At 55.0% G+C, this 18824-nt stretch overlaps 3 protein-coding genes across 7 annotated transcripts in view; 1 reads left to right on the forward strand and 2 right to left on the reverse strand.

Annotated features, from left to right (window-relative positions):
* Positions 1-8442, reverse strand: part of VASP (vasodilator stimulated phosphoprotein) — a 20807-nt gene extending 12365 nt beyond the window's left edge. Inside the window, exon 1 of the mRNA XM_058196331.1 lies at positions 7942-8442. Within this exon, the coding sequence (XP_058052314.1) occupies positions 7942-7946 (5 nt within the window). The 5' untranslated portion in view covers positions 7947-8442. The remainder of the gene's footprint in view (positions 1-7941) is intronic.
* LOC131204763 (reticulon-2-like) overlaps positions 7357-18824 on the forward strand; it is a 24767-nt gene continuing 13299 nt past the window's right edge. The window contains exon 1 of the mRNA XM_058196317.1: positions 7357-7933. Within this exon, the coding sequence (XP_058052300.1) occupies positions 7372-7933 (562 nt within the window). The 5' untranslated portion in view covers positions 7357-7371. The remainder of the gene's footprint in view (positions 7934-18824) is intronic.
* Positions 9182-18824, reverse strand: part of LOC131204766 (4F2 cell-surface antigen heavy chain-like) — an 18708-nt gene continuing 9065 nt past the window's right edge. For 2 of the 5 annotated variants that reach the window (XM_058196329.1, XM_058196328.1), the window contains exons 3-10: positions 15655-16002; positions 15414-15572; positions 14010-14095; positions 13607-13684; positions 12155-12213; positions 11847-12021; positions 11451-11579; positions 9182-9986 (exon numbers count right to left, since the gene is read on the reverse strand). In XM_058196329.1, the coding sequence (XP_058052312.1) occupies positions 9636-9986; positions 11451-11579; positions 11847-12021; positions 12155-12213; positions 13607-13684; positions 14010-14095; positions 15414-15572; positions 15655-15976 (1359 nt within the window). In that variant the 5' untranslated portion in view covers positions 15977-16002 and the 3' untranslated portion in view covers positions 9182-9635. The remainder of the gene's footprint in view (positions 9987-11450; positions 11580-11846; positions 12022-12154; positions 12214-13606; positions 13685-14009; positions 14096-15413; positions 15573-15654; positions 16003-18824) is intronic. The other 3 variants (XM_058196330.1, XM_058196326.1, XM_058196327.1) reach the window with 2 other exon arrangements.

Raw genomic sequence — 18824 nt, forward strand, 5'->3', positions numbered from 1 at the left:
TCTCAATTGCACCCAGCGCTGACTTCTTTGCACCCAGCAGAAACTTGCAGACAGCCCCCCCTCCGCCTGGAGAAATACTCCCCTTCCCCGCTGGACTTCCAGCAGGGGTAGAGACCTCTCCCCAACCCCCACTGGTGGAGGGAGAGAAGCACCAGAATTGCTGCTTTTCTTTGGGATTGGTAATCTCTGGGACTCTCAGAGCAAAAGCCAGGGAGGAGCAGGGGGTAGAGGTGATCAAAGGGCAGGGAGGCAGGGAGGGGGGTGGGGCCCGATCTTCTGCAGGCACAAGCCCCCCTCCAAGTCGGGGGAGGGAAGATGTGTCCACCTAGAAATGTTTAACCATGAGCCCAGATGACCACACAAACACCCAGCTGCCCTCTGGCCATGACTCCTGCAGAGGGAGAAAGGAAGGGCAGGACAAGTGGGGCCACACCCAGATCCTGGCTGCTTCCCTTCTAAAAGCAGGGAACTGGCACTTTGTCTTGGGAGTGGAGCAGAATGCCAGGCCTCTGCAAAACCCTTGTCCTCCCCCCAGGGGGGCTGCAGCCTATCTCAGGACATAGGACCACATGACCCCCCCCAGACTGTGGTCTGCCTGGAGGAGCCCCTCCCAACACAGCCGGCCAGCTGGAAAGGAAGCAAGCAGGGACCATGATGGGTCTCTCTCCCCAGAGATTTGGTCTGGAAGGGGTCCCAACTTATGGGGGGGAGGCTAGGAGGCACAGGGCCAGGGCACCTGGGGAGGGTGGAAGGGAGCAGAGGCAGCCCAAAGCGCAGGAAGAGGGAAGGGAAGCAGGCGGAGGCAAGGAAAACAGCAGCCTCACTGCAGCCCTGCCTTATAAGGGTATGTTGCAGGGCCTGACCGGATCCGTGGAGAATGTGGGAATGTGAAGGGGGGGGCTGGGAAGAGCCTGGAGACCTCCTGCCTGCCCCCCAATGGCTGCCATGCAGCCGAGTGGCCTGGCACCAGACAGCCTCTGCTCCCCAAATCAGCCTTAAGTGGGGCTCTGAGTTGGAGGGGTCACAAGGAAGGTTGCAGAAAAGGGTCCCTGCAGGAGCCCAGCAGATGGGCACCAACCCCCACAGTGAGACCCTTTCTACAGGTGGGCACCAGCATGGCAATAGCACTTAGACTTATATACCGTTTCTCAGTGCTTTACAGCCCTCTCTTAAGCGGTTTACAGAATCAGCCTCTTGCCCCTAACCATCTGGGTCCTTATTTGACCCACCTCAGAAGGATGGAGGGCTGAGTCAACCTTGAGCCTGGTGAGATTTGAACTGCCAAATTGCAAGCAGCTGGCAGGCAGCAGAAGTAGCTTGCAGTACTGCACTCTAACCACTGGGCCACAGTGGCTCCTACTCCTCCCCCAATGCCACATTCACCTGCCAGGGAGCTTCTCCAGCTGCTGGGCCTGGGTCTTCTTCGAGGGGTCAGGCAAAGAGGCCTTTGGCTTGCCCAGTGTGATCCTGCCAAGGGAAGCGAATGTGCCCACTATGTGCTGCCAGGGGCTCAGTTGGCAGGAAGGGGCCACAACTCCAAGGATTGGGGGATCGAGGGACAGGTGGGCTCCCTTCCTTGCCAGTGGAAGCAAGTCATTCTTTGACCGCCCCCCTCATGTGTAAGAGAGTCAGCTGCACTCAGAGGGGCACAGGTGGGCTGGGGTGCAGAGCGGGGGGCCCTCTTCCCCTCCCACCCCCAAGCACACCTGAACTGGGTGGAGTGTGTCTCCTTCTCCTTCGGAGGAGCTGGGGCTGATCTGTGGAAAGAGGCAATTCTGTTGTGGAGGCCCCCAGGGGCCCAAGACTTCCCAGGGGGTCCCATGGCTCAGTGCCAGGACCCCCGCCCCTTCCTCAGAGCAGGCCCCAAACGCCCCAGTGTGGGGCCGAGAGGGAATGCAGCCGAGGGGCCCAGAGCACAGCAAGAGGCCAAGTGGGGCAGGCCAGCACCTGCTCTAAGGGTCCTCGTATGTGCATGCAACACCTGGAGGGCCCCACTGGGGCAAAAGGGGGCAATGCAGGGGCCAGCAGGAAGCGGTGGGGGGCAGCAAGGAGCGTCCCACAAGAAGAGGGCTCCTCCAGGCATCTGAGCCAGCAGAGCTCGCTGAGGCTCCGCAGCTGAGTCACTTCCTGCTGAGCGGACGGCATTTTCTGGCTTCTTCAACTTGGGACTTTTTAGGAAAAGGGGGGGGTGAGATGGAGCAGCTGCCACTCTATGGGGAGGAAGGGATAAGAAGGAGCCAGGAAAGAAATGAGGAGGGGTCTTGAGGACCCCTCAGTGGAGGGAGAGAAATCCTGGGCTTGGGGTGGGTGGATCAGGGGGGCAAGGAAGTGGAGAGGACCGCTGGTCCTGGAAGAGAAGAGAGGAATTCCTGGCCATCTAGGGAGCCGGGAGGGAGGCCCAGGGCCACCAAGCCTGGCAGGGAGAGCAGGAAGGTGTTAGGAGAAGACACCCCCCACCCTTAGTTCTGGAAGGGGGAGCTCTCCCCCTTACAACCTTTGAGTGGGACCCATTTTGGGGGCAACCATGGTTGGGCAGGCCCAGCAGCAGCCTCCTCCCTGCTCGCCACCCACTCAGGGATCTTAGAAACAGAAGCCGGAGCGAAGTCACAATGAGCATCCCGGAAGGGGGCGGGCGGGTGTGGGGGGGGGGCTCCCTTCACTGCAGGACCAAGAAGCCCTCGGCTCTTTTCCCTGACCTACCACCTTGTCATTCACAAACAGACCTTGGCTTACGACCATAATTGAGTTCAACATTTCTGTTGCTAAGCAAGACTGTTGTGAAGTGAGTTTTGCCCCGTTTTACAACCAGCCGTCATAACTGCAAACCAGTGGCCAAGCATTCAAATTCTGATCACGTGACCACAGGGAGGCTGCAAGGGTCTTCGAAGGGCCACCAGACAAAAGGCTGGGAGTGGAGGGAAGCCGAGGGCTAATCGGAGGGTCAGCGCAATGTGTGAACGGTCAAGGAGGCCTGGCTGAAGCCCCTCCCTTTCTTAGGAGACCCTTCCCTGAGCTGAAGCCAGCCACCCCTCCCTTCCCCCCCATTCAGAGCAGATAAAAGAGACCCCCATGCTGGCTCCCCATTTCTCCTGTTAATCCAACGTGACACCCCCCCCCAGCAATCCTGCTTCCCTCCCATCCAGCTTCTCCAGCTTCTGCTTGGGGTGGTGGGGGGCTCTTGGGGGTGGAGGGCAAGAGGTCTCTGGACCTTGGGGAGGTGACCTCCAAAGAGGAAGGCTCCACTGAGGAACCCCAAGTCCGCTGTTACTGCTTCCTGGGTCTCTCACCCCCTCACTCAAAGGGACAAGGGGAAGGTCTCTGTATTTGAGGTGGGGGCTGGCGGGCTGGCTGGGGAATTCTGGGCGTTGAAGTCCACAGGTCTCATAGGGGCAAGGTTGGACACCCCTGCTCTAAAATCAGACCTTCATTCGGGTTTGAGGCTCTGCCATTTTAGCAAAGTTAGCAACTAAGAAGCATGGAAGTATTCAATCTTTTAATTTAAGGGCCAGGCTTGCACCCCTGTACTTTGCTTTAAAGTAGAGCAACGGGCTGCTTAGTTCTAGGCTGAATCTTCACCATTAAGGTTAAGATGAACCGTGCCTCCCTCCCCCCCCAGACAGACCCAGGCCCAGAGAGAAAAAGGGAAGTGGGGGGAGTTGCCCGGCCAGGCTTCCTGCTGTTTGAGAAGGAGCAGACTTGGTGGCTCTAAAAGCAGCAGGCCAAACCCCTGGCTGGCCAGAAGTGCTCCTCAGACTGGCTCTCCACTTCCAGAGGCTTTACAAACGGAAAAGTAGGGAGGGCAGAAGGGAAAATCCAAATTGGCAACCAGGCTGGGTGTGTCCTGGCAGAGGAAGGGTTTAAAGTAAGTAAAACTCACTAACACTGATGATGTTACCTAGTTGGGTCATGAAACATCTGCAAGAAAACAACCAAACTCAGCATTAAGTAAAATGCAGTTTGGATCAGTTTCTAAACCCCCAAAGCCCCGTCAAACTGGGCTTACTTTTCTCCCTCACTAATGCCATCCCCTCTTCTCTTACCAAATGTGCCAGGGAAATCTCTCCTTATTTCCAGCTCCCTAGAGAGCTGGGGGGGGGGGGAGGGAGGAGAAAAAAACAGGAAAGTGCTTTATGCGGTTAAGGCATCGGGTAAGAAACTGAGAGATGGTCAGTTCTAGTCCCACCTTAGGCACAAAAGCCGGCTGGGTGATTTGGGGCCAGTCACCAGGTGGCTGGGAATTGTAGTCCTGCCAAGCATTTTGGGCCAATCACCAGGAGATGGTGAGTTCTAGCCCTATCTTAGGTATGAAAGCTGGCTGGATGACTTTGGGCCACTCATTCTCCCTCGGCCCAACCCTCCCTCACAGGGTTGTTGTGCGGGAAACAATCAGAGGAAAGAATCCCATGTATGTTTGTTCTCTTGAGTTATTTGTAAAAATAAAGGCGGGATACAAATAAATACAGCAAATTAAAAACAGACCAGTGAGAACCCTCCAGTGCAGACTGGGGCAGCTGAGACAGCTGTTGAGAAACACTAAAGGCTCACTGGTGGGGAGAGGGAGACAATTGTCCTCCTTCCCAAAAGTCTCACTAGAAGGGGCTGCTGCAAGACCTAAGGCCACTGGGGAGAATTGCTCACAGCCACAACTTCTGTTTCTGATGCAGACCACAAAGCAGAGGTGGGCAGGTTACTCACCCCCATCCCCGGGCAGCCAGGATTCTCTGTTACTTGTGTTCCAGGGCAGGGCCGGGCAGCTATGGCCCCTGTGGACTACAAATCCCAGAATTCCCATAGTTGCCCATCCAGTTCCAGGGTGTGTTTGACAGAGCAGCCAGCTGGATTGGGGGGCAGATGTGGGGGGCGGGGAGGACGGGGAAGTGGATTTGATAATGGTCACATTTTCTACTTGACACTTAGATAAGCAAATTTTGAGTGGATTTCTCTTTCTGGAAAGTCAGAAAGTCAGTGGAAACAAAGCAGGTGACTCTTAAGACTCCCCCTCCTTTCTGATTTCCAGCCTCCATGTTGCCTGGGGAATTCTGGGAATTGGAGTCCACCCATCATCACGTAGTTGCCCAGTTCAAAAAGCCTTGTTCTAAAGGCTTGTGGCTTATTGCCTTGGCCTCAGGACCGCAGCTGTAGAAAAGAATAAAACTTTTCCTCTCTAATCTGGCTGCAAGGCATGGGATAGTATCTGTCATAATGCTGACCCTGCTTCAAAAGCCGCTTTTGTGTTTCTAGAGGCCTCCCAGCTGGCCTTCACTCTTAACCTGACAGAAGTTTGCAGAGAAGTATTTTAATTATTTTATTTATACCCTGAGCTGGCTGCTCCAGTGCATAACCAATTTCTGCTTTTCCTGAAATTCTAGCCCAGCCTTAATTCTAAATTCCTGCATCTTGGCTCTTTTCAATCCCCTCATTCCTTACCCTTCACATGCACCCTCCCTCCCACCTAGTGCCCCATTCATGGGAATGAGGAGGGGGGGGCTCTATCCATAGTCAGGAACTTAGGATACAAAACTTAGAGCAGGTATGTCCAACCATGGCAACTTTAAGACTTGTGGACTTCAACTCCCAGAATTCCCTAGACAGCTCTGGCTGGGGAATTCTGGGAGTTGAAGTGCACAGGCCTTAAAGTTGCCAAGGTTGGACATCCCTGGTTTAGAAAATGAACACAAAATGTGATGCTGCATACCTTTAAATAAAAACACTTTTTTCATATGAAGGAAACCCTGTATGCCCATATGGATGAAAGCAGGATTTAAAATAATTTAGCAGCCAGAAGAAAAAGTTGTAGCAAGTTTGATTCCACATGGCTCCTTCCAAGGGCATCATTGTGACATGGAAGTAGAAATGATCCAGCTGGCTTCTCCCAAAACTTTGAACCAAGCCTACTAAACTACCCAGCAAACTTAACCATGGTGGACTAACTACAAGGGCTACTAAGGCATGCATTTTTCTCTCACACACAAAAACAGAACGAAATCAAAATTTTGTTACAAGCTTCTGAGAAACACTCAAAGAATGGGAATAGACAAATTCATGAAAGATTACTGTCCAGTGTATGCAGTTGCTGAGAAGAGCCTCCATGTACAGGTACTGTACACCTTTCAAGCTAACAGCAAAAGTACGAGCAAGGGCTGATTTATCTCTCATGCTTGGTTCAGGAGCTGTCTAAAAGTCTAAAAACCTTCCCAATCCTGGACTCTCCAAGTGGCCCTTGAATTTCCTAATTCCAGGCTTTGGGTTTTCTTACTGGGAATAAAGGGAACTGGAATCCAAAGCTGCTTGAGATCCAATTGATAGGGTTCTGTGATTCCACTGAAAAGAAAAGATGTGTCTGGGACACACTGCCACATTGGTAGGGAGCAGCCCAGCCCCATCTTCTCCCTACCAAAGCCCCTTCCCCTAATAAACAAGAAGCTCAGGGCATCCTCCCAACTCAACCAACTATCCAAACCTCCCGGCTGCTGCTTACCAAAGCCCGGCTCTACCTTGAACGGGGCTCCGTGCAGCTGACAGGCCAAACCTGGCGATCCGGGTCGGGGAGGCTACGACGAACCTCAGAAGATCCCGGCCGCCGCCCCCCCCCCCCGCCCCACCGCCTTCTGGTCGCGGCTCTTCCAGTCCCGGCGCCATCCTCGCCTCCGAGGCCCACCTGGCTGGCTATTCCGGCTGAACTTCCGACGGCTGCGAGCTGGTCCGGCTCCCGGAGAGCCGGCCAGAGACGCCTCTCCCCGGGAGCTGCAGCCTCGGAGCGCCCCGCAGAAGGGCTGAGGGGGGGCGGCCCGCGATGACTAAGGCGGCAGGCAGGAAGCAGCGCCCGAGGCGGAGGGGCGCCGGGCCTGCTGCCTGGGTCTCCGCTCGCCAAGGGCGGCCAGGGCCTTCCCGCTTCGGCTAGGGGCTGCCCGTTGGCGCTTCCCCCAAAAGCCCCCCGCACCCGCTCCAGTCCCCTCAGCTCCGGTCCAGCAAGCGACCCCTTGGCCTGTCCCGGAAACCCCGCCGGGCTGGGGGGCTGTGCGGTGCCTGCCCCAGTCGCAGGGAAGGGAGCCGCCAAAGCGGGCAGGTGGAGTCCGGCACCGGCAGCTTCGGGCTGGGCGGGGCCCCAGATTGCACCCCCCTAAGCCTGGCATCTCCCGCGCGCCCCCTTCGCAAGACGCCCCTCCGACCCGGAGCAGGCGCCCTCCCGCCCCACCCCCACCCCGCTTCTTCCCGAGGTGCCCGGCCAGGTGGCAGCGGCGATGCTCCCCAAGCCCAATAAAGACTCAGGTGAGCCCCCCGCCCCAAGTGGGCGGGACGGGGAGAAGCGAAGACAAGCGAGGCTAAAGGGAAGGCCTCCATCAGCCGGGGGGGGGCTCCATTCTGCCAGTCATGCGGGGCTTCCAGGGGCCTCTGGCTGGGGGAGGGGGAGGGATTGCAGGCGGGCAGCCCTCGCTTCCCCCGCGCCTCTGCGGGAAGGGGCTACCCAACTTGGCGCTTCCGGAGGAAGGGGCGTGCAGAGCCCACACTCCACTCCGGAAAGCGGGCGGGATCTTTTCCGGGGGTGGGCGCCCCTCTCCGCCCGGCGAAGCCCCTTCCCCACGCGGGGAAATCGGCCCATTTCCGGGACGAAGGGGGTCCCCCCGGCAGCCCTTCGCCAACTTCAGCCGCCGAAGCCACGTCGGAGCTGCCCGCCAGGCGAGAGAGGCCAACGTTCCTCTGCCCCGCCGACCGCCGCCGCCCCCCGCCCCCCGCCCCAGCCAGGCACGGCCGGACGGCCCCGCCGCAGCCCAGAACTTGCGGTTTCTTCGGGGCGGAGACGAGCCGGGAGCGGCGCCGCCGCCTCGTCCGCCCGCCCGCCCCCGTCTCCCTGCCGGGCAGCGCGGGTGGCGGGCCGGGCCGGGCCGGGCCGGGTCGGGCGCGGGCCCAGACAACAAAGGCGGCCGCCCGGCAGGTACTGACCTCATGTCTGCTGCTTTGTGCGCGGCGCTGCAGCCTCGGCAGCTGCTGGGCGGCTGGCGCTGCTGCTGCTGCTGCCGCCGCTGCCGCTGCTGCTGCTGCTCTCCCGCCGCCGCTTCCGCTTCCCAGACCTGGCTGGGTGGGGACGTGGGTGGGGCCGGCCCGGGCTGCTCCCCCACCTCGGCCGGGCGGCCTCCGCGCTCCGTTGCCGCGGGCTGCGCTCAGGCGGCGGCAGCAGCAGCCCCCGCCGGGAAGCCCTCCGACCGCGCCCGCCGACCGCTTCTTTCCGCCCCTTTGCTCGCGGTGGCGGCGGCGGCAGCGGCTGCTCCCCGGGCCCGGCGCCCCCGGGGGCTCATGGCCCCGATCCCGCGCCGAGCACAGCCAGGCCTGGCTGGGATGGCAGGCAGGCGCGCTGCGCTTTGATCTGGTGGCGGTGGCCGTGCGCTGCCCCCCGCCTGCCCGCGCCCGCCTGCCAGCCCGCCGCTTTCCAGCAGGCACCGCTGCGGCGCCTCTTAAAGGGGGCGAGGCCGGCGCGCTTAAAAGGGCACTGCGAGGGCCGCCGGCTCCGGTGGGGGGGGGGGAGAAGAGGGGGTCTCCCCCGCTGGGGGCGTCGGGCGGGCGCCGGCTCCGAGTCGCGGGGATCGCCTGCCCCGGCCGCGGCTTCGCGTGGAGCCGCCTCTGAAATCGCAAAACGCCCTTGCGAGGCAGGACGGTCTCCTTGGGAAACCCGAAGTCCCGGGCAGGCTGGCGCTTCTTAGGGGATGCGTGACCGGAGCCGCCGTGGCCGGGAGCAAAGGCAGCCCGGCTTCCCCGCCCGAAACTGCGCCGGCGACTTTCGCCCTCCTGAGGGCCTTCCCGGCAGAGCTGCGTGGGGCGAGCCCGGGGTTAAAGAGGGAATCCGAACCCTCAAGGGGGCCTGGAAGAGAGTGGCAGCTGCCGGGAGCCCTCTTGGAGACCCCTCACACACACACAGCTTTCGGGGTTGGTCAGGCAGCAGCTGCTTGGTCCTGGGGTGGGGAGCAGGCGGCCCCCTCACCTTCCCATCCCCCCTGCTTCTGCTGGCTGCGCAGCTGGTCCCCCCAAGGGGGTGGTGTCTGCCAGTTGGGCCCCTGCCCTGCTCTCTCCACTCAGGTTTTCTGCCTGTGCAAGTGCAGCACATGGGAGGGGGGAGAAGGTAGGAGAAGGCCCTCTTAAATGAGGGGGACGTGGGGGGGGGCTCTGTATGCTCAGAAGGTCCTTTTCTCCTGCTTCTCCTCAGCTGCTGCCAGGGGCCTAAGAGGCCAGCTGTGCCCAAGGCTAGGGGTGGCATCCACCTCCTACTGTCCTCTGTTTGGATTGTAGGAGGGACGCCAAGCCTGCCCAGGGCGTTGCCATCCCAGAGCAGGAAGCGCTCGGTGGCCATTCTGTGCCAGCCCAGACCCCCAGTTCTCGTGCACCATTGATTCCCATGTACTTACAGAAGACACATCTGTACCCACATTTGTGGGTTCAGAACACACATTGTTACAAAGGGGGGCAGCGCATCCTCCCTGGAACCATAGATCCCTCAAAGTCAATGAGGTTGAGCAACTTTACTAATTTGCAGAAGGTAATTACAGCAGCCAGTCGGGCAGGAACATCACACGCATTGGCCCAAACCCCACAACAGGCTGTGTTTGGGATCAGCAACAGTTCCTTTCTTATCCCGTGGCTGCCCATCACGGCTGGTATCCTTGGGGCACCTTGAGCAGGAGGGCCTGCTGTGGCACCAGCCTCACCATCTCCACGCTGGCTTCTTTCTGGGGCTTGGCGTGGGTGCTGAGCACCACTTTGGCCTGCCCAGAGAAGCTGAGCTCCTTCAGGCTGAGCTGGGCGGGTTGCGGCCCCAGGTTGAGGATGACCAGGAGGCTGGAGCAGGCACCTGGCCGGAGGAAGGCCACGAGGTCCTCGACGTGGCTGGGGAGGGGCAGCGGTGTGAAGTCGGTGTCCTGTAAGGAGAAGGACTTTGCGTGCAATTCCAGGAGGGACTGGTACAGGGCTGCCAGTGGGGGTCTGCTGGGCTTTCCTTCCTGTTAGGAGGAGGAAGTGGGGAGAGACAGACCACGGCAGCTGAGATGGCTTTTCTGGTGAGTGAATCTGGAACCACAGCCTCCCTTTGGTCACTATTCCAATGTGGGCTCGATACTTAGAATGCAATATTGCAGGCTAACTATGCCCACAGCCAGGAGTTCGATTTTGACTGGCTTTTTCCAAGGTCGGTAAAATGACCCCGATTGTTGGGGGAAATATGCTGACTCTGTAAACCACTTAGAGAGTGGCTGTAAAGAAGCGGTCCCAATCAATGTGGCACCAGGTGCAGGTTTTGTGGAAAACAAATTTTCCACGCATCGGGGGGGGGGGGGAATGGTTTCACATGCAACCTAGATTCCAGGCATGCCCGTCCTCTGCTAATGCAGCCTGGTTCCCAACAGGCCATGATCGGTATAGGTCCATGGCCCAGAGGTTGGGAACACTTGCTGGAAAGCCCTCTGAAGCAGTATAGAAGTCTACCTGCTATTGCTATTCAGAGGACAGCTGGGTGGCCCCTTCACACAAAACAGAACTCGGCTCTCATAGATGCTGAAGGACGCAGCCTGTGGCTCTCTAGCCGGAGTTTCCTTTCTCCCTAGAAATGGCTTACGCAATTTGTGCTGAGAACGTCCCCAACGCCCGCCAGCCACGTGCCCTTTGATGGGAATAAAGCCCCATTCTTCCTCCGGGGTGCCACTGAGTAGGCCTGTCCTTGGCCCCCAGCCTGAACGGCTGATCTATGCTTTCGGGAACCTGGATCCGTGCCCGTGGGCTTCCCTGGGTACAATGGCCGTGGGGTGATTATGTGACGTCAGATGCCCAGTGATGTCATGGTCTGCAAAATGCTATCCTGGCCTGTCTCATTTACTATGTGGGTGGCTTGTGTGTCCACTGCATGGCCACGTGGGACACTTTGAATTCCACTCTGGTTAATCAGAACTCTGAGCCAATTAGAAAAATATTCCTGACCTAAAATATTTCACATTAAAAAGAAACCTTTGAAACCGGTAATAAAGTGGTAAGTTCTCCTGAGTTGAGTAATATAAGGACTCTTTCAGGAAAAAGATATCCCATATAAAATTTGCTGAACTTGGGTTTAAAACTTGCCTAGATTCATGCAAATGCACGAGTGAAGGACAGGTTAGTTTTCATCTCATGTGAAGTGGGTTTCGGTCCCCTTTTAATTGCTGAAGCTGCCCCTAATTCAAGATAATTGACCATGATACAAGATTTTACCCAGTGACTCTGGGCCTTTTTAGGAAGTTGGATTAAGGTGAAACTAGAAGAGCAAAGTTGCCAAGGTTGGAGACCCCTGGACTAGAAGACTTCCAAGGTGGCTTCCGACTCTGCTTTTGGAGGGGTAAAGGCCGACCTCCCCCTCCTGCCACTAAGGAGAGATTCTTATTTGGCAGAGTTGCAAAGGTTGAGGGTGGGCCAGGCTTTGGGGGGGGGGATTTTCTCACCATCAGCTCGAACTCCAGCGGGAGCGGTGACCTTGGCCCCCCTTGCACCAGTGGCACTCCTGGGAGGGTGAAGAGCAGCACCCCAAGGATTTCCCCCCAGCCACCGACGGGCGAGAGTCCCCTGGGCACCTGGAAGAAAGCACAAAAGGAGTTTCCCCCTCTCTGGACGCCCTTCACTCCCTCACCTCTTTCCAGCTGCCCAGGCCTGTCTCAAGCTCTTGCTGGCATAGCAGATCCCACTGGGATCATTTTGGCTTCCCAGCCAGGGCACCACATGGGTGACAAAAACTGGATTCCACCCACACTCCTATAAACAGCTTTGGCTTCCAGTGTTTTGGTGTGCTTGGGGTAGAACCGGCCAGAACCCCAAGGTGTGCCCAGAAATCCCTTCCTTACTGCCCAGCTGGGCCACGGCGTGCCCGGGAGCTGCAGGGATCCATGTGCCAGTTGCAGCAGTGCCTGAGCAGAGAGATTTCTCTGGGTTCCCGGCAGTTGGCAGGTGAGGATGACCCTGCTGGGCATCCCCTCAGAAGCTCCACACGTTTCGCTCCGGTCCCATACAATGAGGGCCCTGCAAGAGAGAAGCAACATCTTGAATCTGTCCTGGCACCCCATGCCTGCACTCCCTAGAGCCACCACCAGGGGTGCACGCCCTGCTGGAATGAAGGGGGAATTGCAAACTACGAGAAATGCCGCCAGCTCACCGTTCGTCCCGTGGATCCCTTTGCCTCCGGTCATCAAGGGCGTCCCAGGCCTTCAATACCTGCAATCACAGTTCACAAACATCCGTCATTCCTGAATCCTGGGCTGCTTAAGGTAGAATAACTAAGGAATCCTGGGCCGGGGACTCCTGCGTGTTAGCATGGCTTTTGTTTGTAAGTCCCTTGTTTTTGGGGCCACAGCAAGTCTTCCAGATTTTAATCACAGCAGCAAAACAACAGAGAGCAAACTGGTCTCGCTTCCACCCTTAACATATGCAGCAATTTGCATTTTATAATTCCATTAAACGATACATCATTCCGGTTAAAGTGCGCTCTCAGCTAAGTATTAAAACATTTTTTAAAAAACTGCTGACACAAATATACTGCAGAGTATTTTAATGATATAATACAGCAATTAAAAAATAAGGAAAGCTGCCATTTTACCAGTATGGCTTCTTGAGTCTTTCCAATCTATAGTTTTGACAGACAAACCGAAGCTCTGTTTTCTTACATGACAGGCTCAGTTGTGGGTAAGGAAGCCTGAGTGAATGCAGGTTCTGCATTAATTCAACATAGTTTTCTTGGGAATGTTTACCCCTGCTCTCCCTAGCCCCACATCAAAGGGGCCAGATCTGGAGGGCTGCCATGGGTGTCTGTGTATGTGAGTACATATGTGTCTGTCTGCCTTTCTGTCTGCCTGTCCATACATGCCAGAAGGGCAATGCCATCTTCCTGCAGCACAGAAAGTCAGCAAAAGGCGTGAGGTCCTCACGCCACACACTGCCTGCCTGGAAACTGCTTTTCTTTTTCCAATCGTCTCAGCAATAAAATGAAATGTAAACCGTTTGAAAAACAAAAGTTTATGTTTTGCTTGCTGTCACTGCAAGAAGGAATACTTCTAGCCAGAAATTCCCAAGAGATGCCCGTGCAGCTAATTCCATGTTTTTTCTCCTTTACTGATAAATGACTGGAAGAAAGAAAAAACAGTCGAGAGTAGCATAAAAACAAGCCAGTTGATGTCTGTTGGATCCTATAAAATGTTATGTACTATAAAAGGGCGTTCAGAAGTGCCCAAATGCGGCAGAGAGAGAAAAGGAGGCATCGAGACGAAGCCATTGTGCCTGTGGTGTGCAGAAATTGGATTGCCGTGTAGATGAAGGTTTATGCATTGCAACAAACACATACATATGCAATACAAATATATATACAGCAAGTTAAGTTTACACACCGTGCTACACCTGTTTTTGTTCAGCGTTCTTTGAATAAGCCACAGTAGGCTGGCATCACATTAACCCTAAATCAGGGGTTACAAGCCACAGGGACTTCCTAGAGGATGCTATGCCAAGCAAAGCAAGCCGCAGTATGATTTAGGGTGTTCATAGGGTGCTGTTCCATTCTCCTCCCACTCAAGTAGTTACCGCAAATAACTGGCTAATTTCCAGTAGTGAAACTCACCGTGAGGAGGCACCAGGCAGGGTCTTTGTCCACCAAAAAACCATGCACGCCTTCGGACTGCCAAAACTGTAGGGCCTCCTGCAGGATGCAGCCAAAAAAAGAAGGGAATGGAGGCAGAAGCCTAGCCTGGAAGTCCCTGAATAGAGTAGGACTGACTTCTAGGCAAGAGTTGTGTTCCTCAGCAGAGAGCAGAACAACTTGAAGCTTGGAAAAATGCAGAACTGATCCAGCCAACGTGATGGCTTTGCCCCTCCGTATGTAGTCAGTGCCCTGCCCTTCAGTCTGGTTCCAAGCTAGGATGGACTGATATGGAGAATGGAGGGCGCCCGCCCCCACCAACCCCTGGCCCACCTCTGAACCTGGGGGAGCGTTCCAAATCATAACCTGCAAATACTGGTGATACCTTGAGGAGCTGCACTGTTTGATTGCTCTCAGCTGATGCATCACCCTCTTCTCCCCAAGGTGGAAGTTCGAGCAGAATTCGGATTCCTGGGAGGTCAGGAAGGGAGAAATACAGGTGGCAAAAAAAACACAGCTATTGATCCAAGGTAAATTTTTGAAGGCCATTGCTGCTTCAAGGTGAGCTAATATGAGTCAGCAGTGTGTGGCAGCAGCCAAAAAAAAAAAAAAAAAAAGCGCCAATGCAATCCTAGGTTGCAACAAAGATGATGAATGGACTGGAGGCTAAAACATATGAAGAACAGTTGCGGGAATTGGGTATGGCCAGTCTAGTAAAAAAACGGATTAGGGGTGACATGATAGAATCATCCAATATTTGACGGGCTACCCCAAAGAAGAGGGAAGGGGACAACCTGTTCTCCAAAGCCCCTGAAAGCAGGGCAAGAACCAACAGATGGAAAGTAATCAAGGGGAAGCAACCTGGAACTAAGGAGAAATTTCCTGAAAGTGAAAAATATTAGCCAGTTGAACGGCTTCGTTCCAGAAGTTGTGAGTGCACCATTACTGGAGGCTTTCAAGAAAAGACTAGACACCCGTTGTCTGGAATGGTAGAGGGTCTCCTGCCTAAGCAGGGGGTTGGACTAGAAGACCTCCAAGGTCCCTTCCAATTCTGTTATTCTGTTAATAGTTGTATCACCTATTGTAAAACTGTATTGGGCAAAGTAAAGGATAGGTTTATTCAAGCTTTTTAGCCAAAAATTGGGGTGTCGTTCTTCTTTTGTTTTTAACCTCTGTTCACAGCCCAAAGTCAGCATGTTGAGTTGGGTAGCCATCTAAATGGAAATCCATGGATATAGAAAACAACTGAATGGAGCCTCCAAGGTCAGAGGCAATGTACCTCAAGCGATAAGAAGGACAGGAGAATGGAAAGGACCTTTTCTTGTCATTGCTGGGGTGGGGATGGGGATTTCCCTGAGGAACCTTGCCAGCCCTTTGGGGAAGCAGAGCAACCACTGAATCAGTGTGTTTCAACCTGGACAACTTCCTGTGGGCTTCAACTCCCAGCATCAGTTCAATGGACTTTGGCTTGATCCAGCTGTGGGAATCTCTAGAGAAGAAAAACTCCCCCTGGGTTCTTCACCCCCAGGTATTATATCTGATTTGTCCAGAGATACTGTCTCTCTGGGACTGTCCATTTTTTTACCACCTGAGCTGGCCAGGCCAGATACCAAGCAGGGGTCACAACAGTCCCTTCTGGCTATTGACCAGCCCAGTCCCTCTTTCGGGGCATGGGGCTCACTGCAGCAATTGACCAGCCCCTCAAAGCACCTGGGATCTGGGAAGACTGAAAGCAAAGCAGCGGGTGGGGGTGGGGGGGTTGGCCCCACCTGGCAGTTCCGGCCAGTACCTCTCTTGCGCCCATCAGTCAACAGAGCTTGCAGCTGTGCCAGCGATCCATGGGCAGGGATAATCTGGGTCAGGTTGGCCCCTCCGCCTTCAAGGATAGGGCCCAACACCAAGGCCTGGATGGGCAGGGTTGCCAGCTGGTCCAGCTGCTGTCTGACGCCTGCATGAAGGGAAGGGGGCATTGAGGGGGCACCAACGGCCTGGAACCAATTTGCCCAGCACTCATGTCTTCCTGTCCTTACCTGCCAGGTCTCCCCACCCATCTCCATCGGAGTCCGGGAAGCAGGAGGGGGGCAGATGGTAGAAGGCAGCCTTTTGCCACCAGCCCAGAGGTGGGTGAGGCCGGGGCAGGGAGAAGAGCAGGGCCACGGCCAGAAGCAGCATGCAGGCGAAGAGGCCACCCAGCAGGCTGATCAGGGCTTTGCGGAGTCCGGGCCAGGGAGCAGCGCTGCCCTGCTCGGCCACTTCCTGCTGGCTCAGATAGGTGGTGCTGGGGGCCGCTTTGGCCAGCAAGGGCAGATGCTCATTGGGCACGAGGGTGGCACTGTCTTCCAGTTTACCCATCCTTCTTCACTCCTTGGGGCACGAAGCTGTTGAGGATGAGAGAGAGAAGGAAGAAACAGCAGGAAGGTGAAGCTGAGAGAGAAATCATGCACTGCTTAATTGTTCTCACTGTCAGGAAATTTCTCTTCAATTCCAGGTTGCTTCTCTCCTTGATTAGTTTCCAACCATTATTTCTTGTGTTGCCTTCGGGTGCTTTGGAGAATAAGTTGACCCCCTCTTCTTTGGGCAGGCCCTCAGATATTGGAAGACGGCTATCATGTCACCCCTAATCCTTCTTTTTTCTAGACTGGCCAAACCCAATTTCTGCAACCATTCTTCATGTTTTTGTCTCCAGGCCTTTAATCATCTTCGTTGCTCTTCTCTGCACTTTTTCCAAAGTCTCAACATCTTCTTAGTAACATGAGGACCAAAACTGGATGCCGTGTTTCAGGTGAGGCCTTACTAAGGCTTTATAAAGCGGTACTAATACTTCTTGTGATTTTGGTTCTTTGCCTCCGTTTATATGACCCAGGATTGCATTAGTTTTTTTGGCTGCTGCCGCACACGGCTGGCTCACTGCTGTCTGTGTGGGGAAGGGCTTTTAAGCAGAGACCGGAGACAGCTTAGCTGTCAGAATGTGCTCCCTGAGGTTAGCTCTGGACCCGTTTTCAGCTGGCAGCAATGCTTGTGTGCTGCCTGGTGGTGCAAGCAGGGAGTCAGGGCCCCCCATCATCAGCTTCTTTTGGGGAGACTGCCCCCTCCTTCTTCAGCTGCCAGGCCAAAAGACTGAAGGAAAGTGACACATTGCTCAGGTATTTCTGAAGGCAGGAGGAGAGCCGGGCAACCTTGCACAAGAGTGGCGGCTTGGAGATAAGGAGGTTTCAGAGTTCATCCCTGCGGGAAGCCCCACATTCTGGCACGGACTTGTTTGTTTGTGACTGTGACAGTGGCCAGCATTTTGAGACCCTGCCTATGCAAAGGGCCATTTGCAAAGGCTGTAAGTTGTCCCTTCTATGGTCAGCCAAGGCTCGGCCCCGGTCTCTGCTCAGTTCCCCTTCCTCAAAAGGAAATCCACACCCCAGCAGCAACAGCAATTTGATATATACTGTAAATAAAGATTGATATATAAATAAATGTATAAATGAGGCTGTGCAGCCTTGTGCTTTTAAGACACACTTTTTAGGAAAAAAACCCACCTTTACTCCAGTTGCTGAACCGGAGAAGGCTGCGAGTGTAAAATGCCTTCTGCCCCCTTGTTGAGCGATACCTTTTCAGGAGGCTTTGCCCTCTCAGTGGTCCTCTCCCTCTTTTGAGCAAAGAAATCCTAAGCTCTGTGGGCCAATGGATAAACACTTGTGGACTAGCCACTTATTGCTGAAATCAACCACTGAGAAGTTGTTTCCCCTATAAGGGAACGATTTAGAGGACCAGGGGTGCAGCCTTTCAATATTTGGGGGGCTGTCACAAAGAAAAGGGGGTCCATCTGTTTCCCAGAGCACCTGAAGGCAGGACAAGAAGCAACGGGTGGAAACTTGTGAAGGACAGAAGCAGCCTAGAACGAAGGAGAAACTTCCTTACAGTGAGAACAATCCATCAGTGGAATGGCTTCCCTCCAGAACTTGTGGGTGCTTCAACCCTGGAGGTTTTTTAGGAGAGACTGGACAGCCTTTTGTCTGCAATGTTGCAAGGTCTCTTGCTTGAACAGGGGGTTGGACTAGAGGACCTCCAAGGTCCCTTCTAACTCTGTTATTGTTAATTAGTTCTAGAGTATTTGAATAAATCCCACCACCCCCTCTAAGCAGCTCATACACCAGGAGAGTGGCAAAAGTCACCTGGATAAAGTTTTAAGCACCGGAAAAGGTAATTATCACCTCTCCAGGGAAGACAAGCAGTGCCAGCCACAACAGCCACATCGATTCTGAGAACAGCCAGGCCACGAGTGGTCACGGAAAGATTTTCAAGCTCTTTTGCTCCCTCTCAGCCTCCCCCATCTCCCTTCCCAGGGTAGAAATAATGCAAAAGAAAACGCCAGGATTTCTGCCTAAATTGCGCTGTTCCCCCCCACCCACTGCAGCCCCTGCCCTTCCTTACCTCACCTTCCACCTGGATCTCCTCCACCTGCAAAGGTCTGAGCGGGAGGGAAGAGGGGCCTGCAGGGCAGGGGCTGTTTCTGGAGCCTCCACCCCCGTGGCCTGATAGGAAGGTGCAGCTGAAGCCTCTTCCCACCCCAACCTCTTGCATGGGGGTGGCGGGGATGGCCAGGCCTTGAGGAGCCATTAGCAGCCCTTTGACAATATTTGGAGAGCAAAGAAGCCTCAGATCCAGATCTGCCCACTTTCTGGCATTCCAATCTCTAGCGTGGACCCCAAGGGCAGACGAAAACCAGCCAGCGTGCCAGGCTATGGGAGGCCTGTGAAAGCAGGCAGACTGCCGGCAGTCCTTCCTTGATTTACGACGGGTAACTGGGACCAGAATTTGCAGTGCCAAGCAAGGCAGCTGTTAAGCAAGATGCACCCAATTCTTATTTATTTAATTTATTTGGCCCTCCCATCTCACCACAGATGAGTCTGGGTGGCTTGCAACATTCAAAACAGTAAAACCATGGGAAATATTAACAATAACAATATAATTCTAATTGAAGAGGAGGGGACAGGATGTGCAGGGGAAAAGGAGGTATCTTCTATTGGTTAACCTATCCTCCAAAGCACCTGAAGGCAGGACAAGGAACAACAGATGGAAACTTATCAAGGGGAGAACCGATTTAGAACTAAGGAGAAATGGCCTGACAGCTTGCCATCAGAGGTTGTGGGTGCTCCAATACTGGAGGTTTTCAAGAAGAGATTGGACAGCCATTTGTCTGCAATGGCAT

The sequence above is a fragment of the Ahaetulla prasina genome, chromosome 10 (genome assembly GCF_028640845.1).
Source record: "Ahaetulla prasina isolate Xishuangbanna chromosome 10, ASM2864084v1, whole genome shotgun sequence".
In the NCBI taxonomy this organism is placed as follows: domain Eukaryota; kingdom Metazoa; phylum Chordata; class Lepidosauria; order Squamata; family Colubridae; genus Ahaetulla; species Ahaetulla prasina.